Source organism: Octodon degus, unplaced genomic scaffold, assembly GCF_000260255.1.
Source record: "Octodon degus isolate 3935 unplaced genomic scaffold, OctDeg1.0 scaffold00015, whole genome shotgun sequence".
NCBI lineage: Eukaryota > Metazoa > Chordata > Mammalia > Rodentia > Octodontidae > Octodon > Octodon degus.
The window spans coordinates 11,262,318-11,274,283 of NW_004524591.1; the positions used below are offsets into that span (position 1 = coordinate 11,262,318).

Sequence of the window (11,966 nt, forward strand, 5' to 3'; positions counted from 1 at the left end):
ATTTAAAACAAAACTAGATGGTGGTACACAGATGGGCAAAGTGCAAATGTGTGAAGTTTTTTTTTTTTTTTTTTTTTTGCAGTACCAGGGATTGAACTAAAGACCCTGTGCTTGCCAGGCAAGCACTTATTATATTGAGCTATCTCCCTGTCCCTAAGGGGACCTCTTTTTGATGGTATGATCATGAATGGTATTTTTTTTTAATGTTTTAAAAAGTCATTTATTTATTTATTTGGTACAGGATCTCACTACACAGTTCAGACTCATAGTGACCCTACCATCTCAGCCTCCCCAGCTCTGAGATTACAGATGTGTACCACTAAGTCTGGTTACAGGACTGACATAGCATGTGGTACTGGGAATCAAACCTGGGTCCTTGCGCTTGCCAGGCAGGCACTTACACTGCCGAGCTATCTCCCCAGCCCATGAATGGCATTTCCAACAAGCAAAGATTTGAACAGAGATCAGAATATTACCAAAGAGCCAACTATGCAAAGATCCAGGTGCAAAGACATTCCCACCCAGATGAGAGTATGTGCAAAGGCCCTAAAAAAGAAATGATTTTATTTACTCTGGGCTAGAAGAATATCAGGAGCCAAGTGAGCAAAGAAGATACAAGATGAGGTTCAGAACCTGAGTAGAATTAGTAGAGCTTGGCGGACTTCGTAAGGATTTGGTGGTATATTAGTACCAGTGGAGATGAAGAAAAGGTAATATGTTGAACCTTAGCTGTCTGTGATGCATATGGGTGAAGAGCTAAGTATGCTCAGACTTACATATATATACTCAACTATAATTTGCCTGCTATTACTTATTTAAATCACTTGCCAAGTTGTGTAAATGTTGAACAAGTGTTCATAATGTAGAGGTTTGAGTTTAGTAAGGAACATGTAAGGAATCTCAGCAACTCGTAGTCCTTTGCAGTTCTTTAAAATAATGATGGTCATCTTAAACATCACAGCAACAAGAAAGGAATGACCAGCTGTTATATGAACAGCAGCTGGAAAAAAGTATGTCAAAAAACTCCTTATGACTTCAGGAAATGTAAAGAATATTTCCCAGATTTAAATACCTGCATCACCACAGGTATAATACCATGCTATAAAGAATGTAGTCCTCATTCACATGGACCTCCCCATTTTAAAAAATGTGTTTTATTTTGTGCAGAGTAAATAGGAAGTGTATGTAGCATCGTACTATACATCTAGGTGCACAAGCATTAGTTTGCTTAGCCATAATCATCTTTAAGGGATCTTTCACAGAATATTTAAAAATTTTATGTGTTCAAAGATACAGGGTCCGGGGAGATGGCTTAGTGGAATAAGCGCTTCCCTGGCAAGCGCAAGGGCCTGAGTTCAATCCCCGGTTTTAAAAAAAAAAGAGACATAGAGGCATAATAATGATAGTTTATATTTCTGTATTGCTTTATAGTTTATTATCCCGCTACCCACAGAAAATCAATTTGATCTTCAGGAACAGCCTTTTTGTGTGTGTGTGTGGAACTGGGAATTAAACTCAGGCCCTTGCACTTGCCAGGCAAGCGCTTATTCTACTGAGCTATCTCCCCAGCCCCAGAAACAACTGTTTAAAATAGGAAACATGATAAGAATTTTCGGGAGGTCAGTGTTATTTTAGAAGTGAGGGAACTAAGGATCTCCAGTACAGTCATGAATTCACAACTTCTAACTTCATTTATTTTACCTTCACATTTCATGCTGACTCAAAGGTGAAAGAAATTATAAACTTAAAGAGAAACTAAAATGTAAATTACTAAAACAGTAAAAATGAAAAAAATATGTGTACTTTCCCCTTCTCACTGTTCCTTACAATTGACCATTGTATCTGAAGGATAGATTTTTCAGCAGCACAGTAAAGAGAGGAAAGATAATTAACACCAAAAACACGGAAAGGATCAGGGGCAGATAGGTCAGGTAGATCCTCCGACCTGAGACAAAGAAAGCTGAGGCTTTGGTGGACTTTTCTTAGGGGTAGAGTTTGAGGGGGATGTCTAGAAATACCTGAGGAGCTGACTGGGGCCTTCCCTGAGGCAGTGGGAAAGGTGGAAGGATATTACACCCTGGGCTGGGTTGGAGAAGAAGGGGAGAGGTGGTCTCTGGGAAGATGAGCTGTTGTTTTAAGGGCTTCAGCCATATTAGATGACCACCGTAATAATTCAGCTATCATACTAGGGCCAGAACCTATCATCCACATTGTAGGACAGTGATAGCGAATCTTTTAGAATTTTCAGTGATAGCACATGCCGTAGATTTACCACCACTGTCTTTGGATTTAACTTATGGCAGATAAAAATATTCAGGGAAAAGTAGAGCTATACAAAATACAGAGACTTGTCATTCTGCAAATAGTACAGTATTCAATACAGTATAGCATTTACATTAAGCAGAGTAGTTTATTAAGCAGAGTAGTGTAGAGGTGATTTAAAGTATATGGAGGGATGTAAGTAGGTTATAGTAAATACTGCTTTTTTACCATCTTTAGATGTTATTATTGGGGGACAAGAGTCCTGGAACCCCAATCCTGTTGGATACTAAAGGAAGATTGTATTTATATTGTAGTTTTAGGTGCCTTGAAAGAGTTGAGAATGCTATGGAGACAAAAGAAGTTGAGTAACTTTGGCTAGTAGAATCATTTTTGTTTTTTAGAAGAGTGCAGTTTTCTTACGTAATAATTTTTTTTTCTTGGTTGCTAGTATATTTAAGGTACTCCAAGTAAAGTTTTAAAATAAATACTTTTATTTTATTTCTGGGAGACACAAGTTTGTTTCTGCTTGCATATTTTATCCTTTATTGCTACCAACTCAGTGGAAACTAGTGGTAACAATAGCTAATGTATGTATAATCAACAATTCTGTGCCATGAACTGTGGTAAGGGAGTTGTAAGTATTTACTCCTTACATCAACTTTCTGAGGTAGGAGCTTTCCTTCACACATTGATATTTTTTTTTTAAATCCATTTACATACTTGACATTCCTACACCTAATGAGAATGTAGGATTCTGTGGAAAACATGCTGTAAGGCCGGTGTTGTAGTTCAAGATAAGACAGTTGAATAGATGTATTTTTGATTATATTATGCATTATCACGTTTTTCCCTGAGTAAAGCTGAACCTAAGATGAAGTCTTAGCTATAAATTATGAGTGAATAAAATAATAATGCCACGGATGACTTTTTATTATAGTGATAGTTTATAACTTTTGTTGATGGTTTATTTTAAGAAAACACTTAACTCTGCACTTTTAAAAAAAATGCTCACCAATAAATAGAAGTTTCTTTAAATAATTTAGAAATGGGAAACATCCATTAAATTTAATCCTTTGTTTAGACACTTTTCACTCCTGTAATATTCTTGATATAAATGAGTTGTGTTGCTTACTGCGGAAATGGTAACAGTATATTGTATTAGTGTAGCATTTTTCATCTGAGGACTTCAGAGTACTTTTCAGTGTCTCATGAATCCTCTCAGTATTTCAGTGAAGTATGAAGGTGACGAGCTCTTTTCACTTCATTTTCCAGATGGAGAGAAAAACTACAAGGAGGCCCAATTGATTTATGTATGGTCCCATTATATAACATCCCATAATGAATGTTATATACTGTCACTTAAACCAAGAGGCCACCAGCTAGTCATGGTGGCTCACCGTTGTAATCCTAGCTACTTGAGGCTTGCCTGGTTATTTAGCACTACTCTGTTTCAAAATACAATTTTTAAAGAAGCAGTGGGGGTGCTTGCCTGGCATGTATAAGACTCTGGGTTCAATCCTTAGTAACATTAAAAAAAGAAAGAGACAACTGAGCTAGTAAAATAATTAGTTTAGGAAGGTTATTTTATTATAATACAAGTCATTAAATTAATCCTGTTTTACATTACACATATTATTAGAACAATCATAATAGCTTTAAAATGTTCACGTGGAATTTTTTTTTAATTTTGGGGAACAGAAAACATTATAACACTCCTCCCTGTTTTTCTTCTACTTTAGGTCAGCAGCAAGGGCAAGATGGAGTGAAAGTCCAGCAAGCTACTATAGCTCCTGTAACAGTGGCAGTTGGAGGAATTGCTAATGCGACAATAGGTGCTGTTAGTCCTGACCAACTCACACAAGTGCATTTGCAGCAAGGCCAGCAGACTTCTGATCAAGAGGTACAACCTGGAAAGAGGCTTCGAAGAGTTGCCTGTTCCTGTCCTAATTGTCGGGAAGGAGAAGGAAGGTAAGTGATATGTTTTTAGCTGTCACCCTCTGGAAGGTATAAAATAGTTACAATGAAATTGTTGATAACTGGGGCCTTTGGAGCCCCGAAATTACAATATAAAAGGTGTTAAATTAGCTATTTCAGAAGTGAGATTTGAGAGGTCTTCTGCTTTTGGACATCATGTATTTTTTTTAATGAATTCTTTAATTCACTATGTAAAAAATGTAAACATCCTTGTTGATATAAAACTATCTCCTAGATATCTTTAATCCATTTAAAGTATACAATTCTATACTTCTTAATGTAGTCACAGAGTTGTACAGTTATCACCATAATTTTGGAACATTTTTGTCATCCTTAGAAGAAATCTTGTATCTTTTAGCCATCAGTTTTTACCAATTCCCCAGCCCTCCCAGCCATAGGCAGCCATTAAAATGATTTTTATTTTTGTAGATTTACCTGTTCTGGACATAATAAATGAAGGCATGCAGTATGTGTTTTTTTGTGATTATTTCTTTCATTTAGCATTATACTGTCAAGATTCAGTCCTATATCATAATGCATACTTAATTTCTTTTATGGATGCATAATAGTCCATTCTACAAACATATAGCATTTTGTTTATCTCATAACTTGTTGGGCATTTTTTCCCCAGTTAATCTCTGTGAATAATGCTACTGTAAATATTTGTACAGAAGTATAAGTGGCGGGCTGGTGAGATGGCTCAGTGGTCTAAAGCACCTACTTAGAACAAGTTTAGCAAAACACAGGGACCACGGTTCAATCCCCCAACACCACATGCCAGCCAGGCCCACCCCCTGGTGGGCTGAGCTGGCCACACACACACACACACACACACACATAAATTAAAAAAAAAAAGAAGTATAAGTGGCTGTTCTAGTTTACACTCCTACCAGTAGTATTTGAGGGTTCTGATTTCTTCATATCACTGCTAGTAATTAACATCTGACTTTTTTCCTGAGTGCTGGGATTATAGGCATGCACCACCACACCAAGTTTATTTTGACTTTTTGATTATACCTGTAGTAGTGAATTTGAAGTAGTATCAGTGATTTGATTGGAATTTTCTTGATGATTAATAATATTAAACATTTTTTCATTTGTTTTTGATCATTTATATATGCTTTGAGAAATATCCTTTCCCTATTTTTATTGCATTCTTTCTCACTATTCATTTATAATACATACAGATACAGATATATAGATACATGTATTCTACATCTGTGTTCCTTATGAGGTATATTACTTATAAATATTACTTCCTATTGAAAAGATGTTTTCATCTGGTCTTTTTTTTTAATGTATTTAATACAGGATCTACAGGGTCTCACTACACTGTAGTGATCCTCCTGTTTTCAGCCTCCTAGATGCTGGGATTACAGGCATGGGCCACCACACCCAGTCTCAATCAAGGGTTCAGTGCGCCCTGGGGGCAGATACATGGTTTTGATGGTGTCTTTTGAAACACAACAGTTTTTAATGTTTAATACCACCCCTTTGGTGGTGTCTGCTTTTGGTGTCCTACCTAAAAACCCATTGCTAGTTCTAAGGTTATGAAGACTCCTAGTTTCATTTTGAGTTTTATACTTTTGCTTTTATAGTTAGCTCTTTGGTCAACTTTTAGTTATAATTGTGAGGTAAGGATTCATCAAAACATTTATTGAAAAGACTGTCTCTTCTTTGAATAGTTATGGTACCTCTGTCAAAAATCAATTGACCATAGGTATCTAGGTTTATTTCCAGACTCTCAATCCTATTTCATTGTATGTTAATCTTTTTGCTAGTACCACACTCTCTTGATTACTTTAGCTTCATAATACCTTGAAATTGAGAAATGTGTATCTTCCAGCTTAGTTATTCTTCAGAGTTACTTTGCATATTTAGCAGCATTTCATATTCTGTGTGAATTTTAGTGTCACGGATGCCAGGTGGAATTTGGGTGGGAATTTCAGCTTGGAGACCATAGCCAACTTAGCCATGTTGTTTTTTTTAATCTATGCTATTCATTTAGATCTTTACTAATTTCTTTCATCAGTATTTTACTGCTTAGTAAAATAGTTTTTAATGCTTTGCAGATTTTAAATTATTTCATCTTTGTTCTTCTTGATAAGTGGTATAAATGAAATCGTTTTTGTTTTTTTTTTTTTTGTTATTTTTTGGCGGAACTGGGGATTGAACTCATGTCCTTGCACTTGCCAGCCAAGTGCTTATTCTACTGAGCCATCTCCCTGGCTCTGAAACCGTTTTCTTGATTGTTCATTCCAAATGTACAGAGATACATTGGTTTTTGTATATTGTATTTGACAGCTTTCCCATTGGTGGAACACAGTACCTGGTAGCCACAGCTTAAAGGAGGAGAGGTTTAATTGGGCTCTCAGTTCAGAAGATTCAGTCCATGGTTGGTTGACTCCAAGGTGAAAATGTTGTGGGGAAAGGGCATGGCACAGGAAGCTGCTGACCTCTCAGCACCCAGAAAGGAGCAAGGAGGGAGATACACCTTCAAGGGCATGATCTGAGTGACATACTCCTCCAAGTTGATCTCACCTGACTGCATACCCCACTGATGAGTATAGCACCCCATAATCCAGTCATCTTCTAAAGCCCCACTTCTGACCCCAAAAGGGGAAATTTTAATACTTAAATCATAATGTATTAGTGTTACATCCTACAACTTTTCCTGGGTTTTTCATTAGTGCTAGTAGTTTTTTAAATAAGATTCCTTAGGATTTTTTTTTTTCTTTTGTGGGTAGTTGGGTGGTTGGTTTGTTTGGATGTTTTATTTTTTGGAGACAGGGTCTCACTGTATAGTTAAGACTGGCCTTGAACTCACTGTGTAATTGTAGCTTATGCTGGCCTCAAACTTGCAACAGTTCTTCTGCCTCAGTCTCCTGAGTGCTGGGATTACAGGTGTGCACCATCAAACTGAGTAGGATCTCTTAGAGCAGTAGTGGTGAACCTATGGCATATAGATTCTTTGTATCATGAAGAGGTTTGCCATTATGCCTTCGGATATCTGTAAGATCGTATTTGTGAATAAAGACAGTTTAATTTGCTTTTTCACTCGAGTTTTAGGGTTTTCTTTTTTTCTCTTTTTAATTGCCATGTCTAGAAACTCCCATACAGTGTTCTATAGAAGTGGCGAAAGTACATACCTTTTTTTTTCCTTGGGGAAAGTATCTATTTCCTCACCATCAAGTGCAACATTAGTTCTGGGGTCCTTAATTAAGTTGAGATAACTCCCTTCATTTCCTGTTTTGCTAAGTATATCATGGAGGATGTTTGATTATGATCTTGTGATTTTTATTTTTGTTCTATCAGTATATTATATTAATTGGTTGCCACATGTTTCACTTTTGCATTCCTGATTTACATCTTTTGGCTATGATGTAGAACTCATTTTAATTTTTTTTTATTATTACAATTTTTATGTATTTAGTGCAGAGTCTATAGGGCCTCACTACACAGATCAGAATTGTAGTGATCCTCCTGTTTTCAGCCTCCCAAGCATTGGGATTATAGGCGCATGCTACCATGCCCAGTCTCTATTGCTGTCTCAGTGTGCCCAGGGGTGGGGCTGGCAAGGCATGCCTGGGATTGAACCCCTGATCTCTGTGCCTACCTAAGCAGGCACTTTAGTCCACTGAGTTATCTGGCCAGCCCTGTAACTCATTTTATACATTGCCAGCTTCAGTTTGCCAGTATTTTACTGAGAATTTTTGCATTTGTACTTATGGGTTACATTAGCCTATGGATTTCTTTTGTCTAGTATCTTACCTCGTTTGGATGTTGATAATACTCTGGAGCTAGAAACTGAAGCATTGGCATGTTTCTCTCTGGATGATCCTATTTTAGGAGGTGTATGACTGATGATAGATAAGGCCATCAATAACCTCCTGTCATCTTAGTTTGTTTCCCCCAACTTAGACACTCCAATTTATGGATCATGAATGGCACAAATCAAGGGCAGTCTAGACCATAACATTTCATGGAACCATGACCATGATAGAGCATGTGTCCCAGATATGAGAGCCAGGTGGGAAAAGCAAGTCTCTACCTTTCAGCCACACTCACCTGAAACATGTAGCTGGGATTACAGATAAATATAAAATCACCAGTCTCGATAGCCCTCTAACTGGATGGTGAGAGGAGAGGGAGCCCTATTTTCTGTGTCCTCTAATGTTTCTGTGGCATAGCGGTGAGAGAAAGAAGGAAGTCTTGATACAAATACCAGACTCCTACTGTCCTTCCTCAGTTCTCTTAGATTTTCTTTAACAAACGTGTTTATGTACTGTTACTTGTTCATACAACCATTTGAAAAACTTGTGTTGTATTACAATTTTCATCAGCTTTGTTTGAAACCGTCGATGAGTCTCTTCATACTCTGTTGCTGGAAATGCAAACTCCGCACCTTAGGAGTTAGTCATCCTTTGGTTTTTAAACAGAATATTACAGTATCTTGAAAAGCTTAGTTTCCTTTTTTCCTTTTTTTAAACCAACAGAAGAGCTTTGTAGGGAGGAAATTTGAATTGCCTTTAACACATTTTAATAGCAGTTTTGTTTTGCACATAGAGTTCTGTTTTCTTCAAATGAAATTTTTTTAAACTGTATAATCACAGTTGTGACATTAGGATCAAACACATCTATTCAGGAAAGCACATTTAATTACCTTGATTTCCCTTTTTTCCCCCATGATTATAAGCTTAGGTTGGGGAGTGTAATTAATGTTTGATTTTGGTTTCGGTTTTTGTTAGAGGCAGTAATGAACCAGGAAAAAAGAAACAGCATATTTGTCACATTGAAGGGTGTGGAAAGGTTTATGGCAAAACATCTCACCTACGAGCACATCTCCGCTGGCATACTGGAGAAAGACCTTTTATATGCAACTGGATGTTTTGTGGCAAGAGATTCACAAGGAGTGATGAGCTTCAGAGACATAGAAGAACCCATACAGGTTAGTTGGTTTATTTTAGGATTTGTACTTTTTAACTTACTTTTTCAGTACTGAAATGAAAGATTTCATGATAGTTTAGCTATGAAATTAGAAATACACTATTTAAGGGGACAGATTTCACTTTAGCAATTATGTAAAAGATGTTAAATATTAAAAATGTTTACCTCATTGTTGAGGTACGTTTTACTCAAAAGCTTTATAGGCGTCTTTACCTGCCCTGGAATTGGTTTCATTTGTTTACTTTATATATGTAGCATGTTGAATTCATTTAATAATTTTCATAAATATTTAAATAGATAAAAAGAAAACAATTATCTTATTGATAATCTTCATTAGTTTTATATAAAAAATACCTACTTAATTCTCACTCAGAATTGACAGTTGGTAATACTGTGTTTTCTGTTTTTAGAAAAAAATTACAATATAGTAAATATTGAAGATAATAGCTACTATGAATTTAAGGTGTCTGAATTTTTAGTATATTTTTAATATAAATACATGTATTCATGGATCTATATAAAATAGTGTTTTGTTTCAATTATGAAATATCATATAAGTAATGTTGCAGAATCATGATTTTACTGTTTTGAGATAGTCTAAATATATGTATTACTTTTAATACCAGTAAGTATTCTTTTGCATGACTCTACCACACAGTATTAATCCAGATTATTGAGGTGCTGTCACAAATATTTGGACTATGATATATACAGTGAGTATGTGTAAGATATGGAATTATTGGATCATAGACAATAATATAGTTATACTATATACATATTGTATATAGTATATATATATATAGTATATAGTATACAGTGTATACAATGTATTATATGTAGTATACTATATATTTCATATATAGTACATAGTACATAGCATAGTATATAGCATCACCCCAAAATAAAACATGTCATTGTTAAACAGTCTGTAAAGTAGATGTTACACTATTTCAACAGCAATGATTAACAGTTCTACTCTACTGTGTGCTTACTACTAAATGTAAGGCCTCAAGAGATTTTGTCTGTATTAAATGGTTTCTGCTTTTAAAATTTCCATTTTTGCTGATTATCAGTGAAATCAAACATCTTTTCATGTATATATTGGTCATTTATAGTATATATCTTTTTTTCTTCATTGTTCAGTTTCTCACTTTCCTTTTCTATTTTTTTCTTGCTCATGTTTCTCCCTGTTATTTGCCAGTCTTTATCTTCATACTTTTATCAAATACAGGTTTTTATATTTACTTAAGATATTTTTCTTTTATTCTTTTCCAAGCTAAGAAGTAGAATTATGAAGTATTCTTCTGTTTCAAGATTTTTGTTTTGTTTTGTTTTCAAACATCTTTACAAAGTTTGGTCTCTTAACAGCCTGGGGTTTTGGTTGTTTCGTTTGGATGATGAAATGAATTGGGATCATAATTTCATTATTTTATTTTTTTTATATGGACAGCCATTTCTTGCCCAACTCATTCTTTCTCTACTACAAATCAGTAGGATTTCTCTTCAAATCCTCTGAGCTTTTACCCCATTTGTCAGTTCTTATATTAATACCATACTGTACTATTTTAATTACTAATAGTTTATATTAAGTTAGGACATCTAGTAGGGCAGTTTTCATTCTTTTGTTGAGAACATTCTAGTTAGAATACACCTAGGACATACTTAATATTTAACTACTGAAAACAATAGTTTGACTAAGCTATTGAATTAGATTTTCATTTGTAGTAAGATACATACAGAACAAAGTGAAAACAACTGACATTTTTGTTCAGCTACCATATGTCACATATTTTGAATATGTTATTTTTGATTCTCACAGCAATACTGTAAAGTAGGAATTAGCTCCATTGATAGAAAGTAGCCTCTGGGGCCGAGGACATGACTCAGTGGAATAAGCACTTCACTGGCAAGCTCAAGGGCCTGAGTTCAAATCCCCGGTTCCAGAAAAAAAAAGAAAATAGCCTCAAAATATTGTCAAATTTATTTAAAATGCTGAATATAAAATTACCCAAATGACATATGCATGAGGTGTGAACACAAATGATTATTACCATATTGATTCAATGTCTACAAAAGCTGATATTAAAACTGTAAATTTTTAATTTTTAAAAAAATGTTAAAACTTTTCTTTGGTATTAACATGTTTCTAATTCCACTTTACTTTCTGACATCAGATATGATGTGGTTAAAAATTTATTCCACGACAGCATTGTGTCTGTTCTAGAAAAACATTCTGTTATATCAGCTGGACAGTGCAGTATGTCCTGCATGGTTTAGCAGTGGAACAAGTTTAGGGAAGTCAACAAAAATAGCCAGTTTGTTTGATTTCGTTTCAATTGATTGCATCCTTTCATCTAAGAATGATTAGTTTGTAAAGTACTTCTGTGTCCTAACATCCACGCTCATACAAATACACATAATACATTTACTCTATGTATATGTGTTTCAAAACCAGATTTTAATAGTTTGAAGACTTTTTAATAACCATTATCATCACTAAGTAGCTTGATAATTCAGAAATGTACTTTAATTTTTGATTGCTACAAACATCTTGAATGTTTCCTGCACAAAATTGTGTAATGTGTTAGGATATGGGGATGTAGCTCAATGGTAGAGCTCTTGCTTAGCATGCACAAAGTTTTGAATTCTATCCCCAGCACAACCCCCAAAACAAAGCATGTCATCGCTAAAGATTAATATCAGCATATTTTTAAATGCTATTTAGAAGGATTTTAAGGGCAGTTTAGCTGATTAACAATGATTGATATATTATCTATTTATAT

At 35.1% G+C, this 11,966-nt stretch overlaps 1 protein-coding gene across 4 annotated transcripts in view; it reads left to right on the forward strand.

Annotated features, from left to right (window-relative positions):
- Positions 1 to 11,966, forward strand: part of Sp4 (Sp4 transcription factor) — a 77,186-nt gene that overhangs the window by 50,556 nt on the left and 14,664 nt on the right. For 2 of the 4 annotated variants that reach the window (XM_023709897.1, XM_023709898.1), the window contains exons 4-6: positions 4,002 to 4,230; positions 8,985 to 9,184; positions 9,594 to 9,646. In XM_023709897.1, the coding sequence (XP_023565665.1) occupies positions 4,002 to 4,230; positions 8,985 to 9,184; positions 9,594 to 9,646 (482 nt within the window). The remainder of the gene's footprint in view (positions 1 to 4,001; positions 4,231 to 8,984; positions 9,185 to 9,593; positions 9,647 to 11,966) is intronic. The other 2 variants (XM_004626457.3, XM_023709899.1) reach the window with 1 other exon arrangement.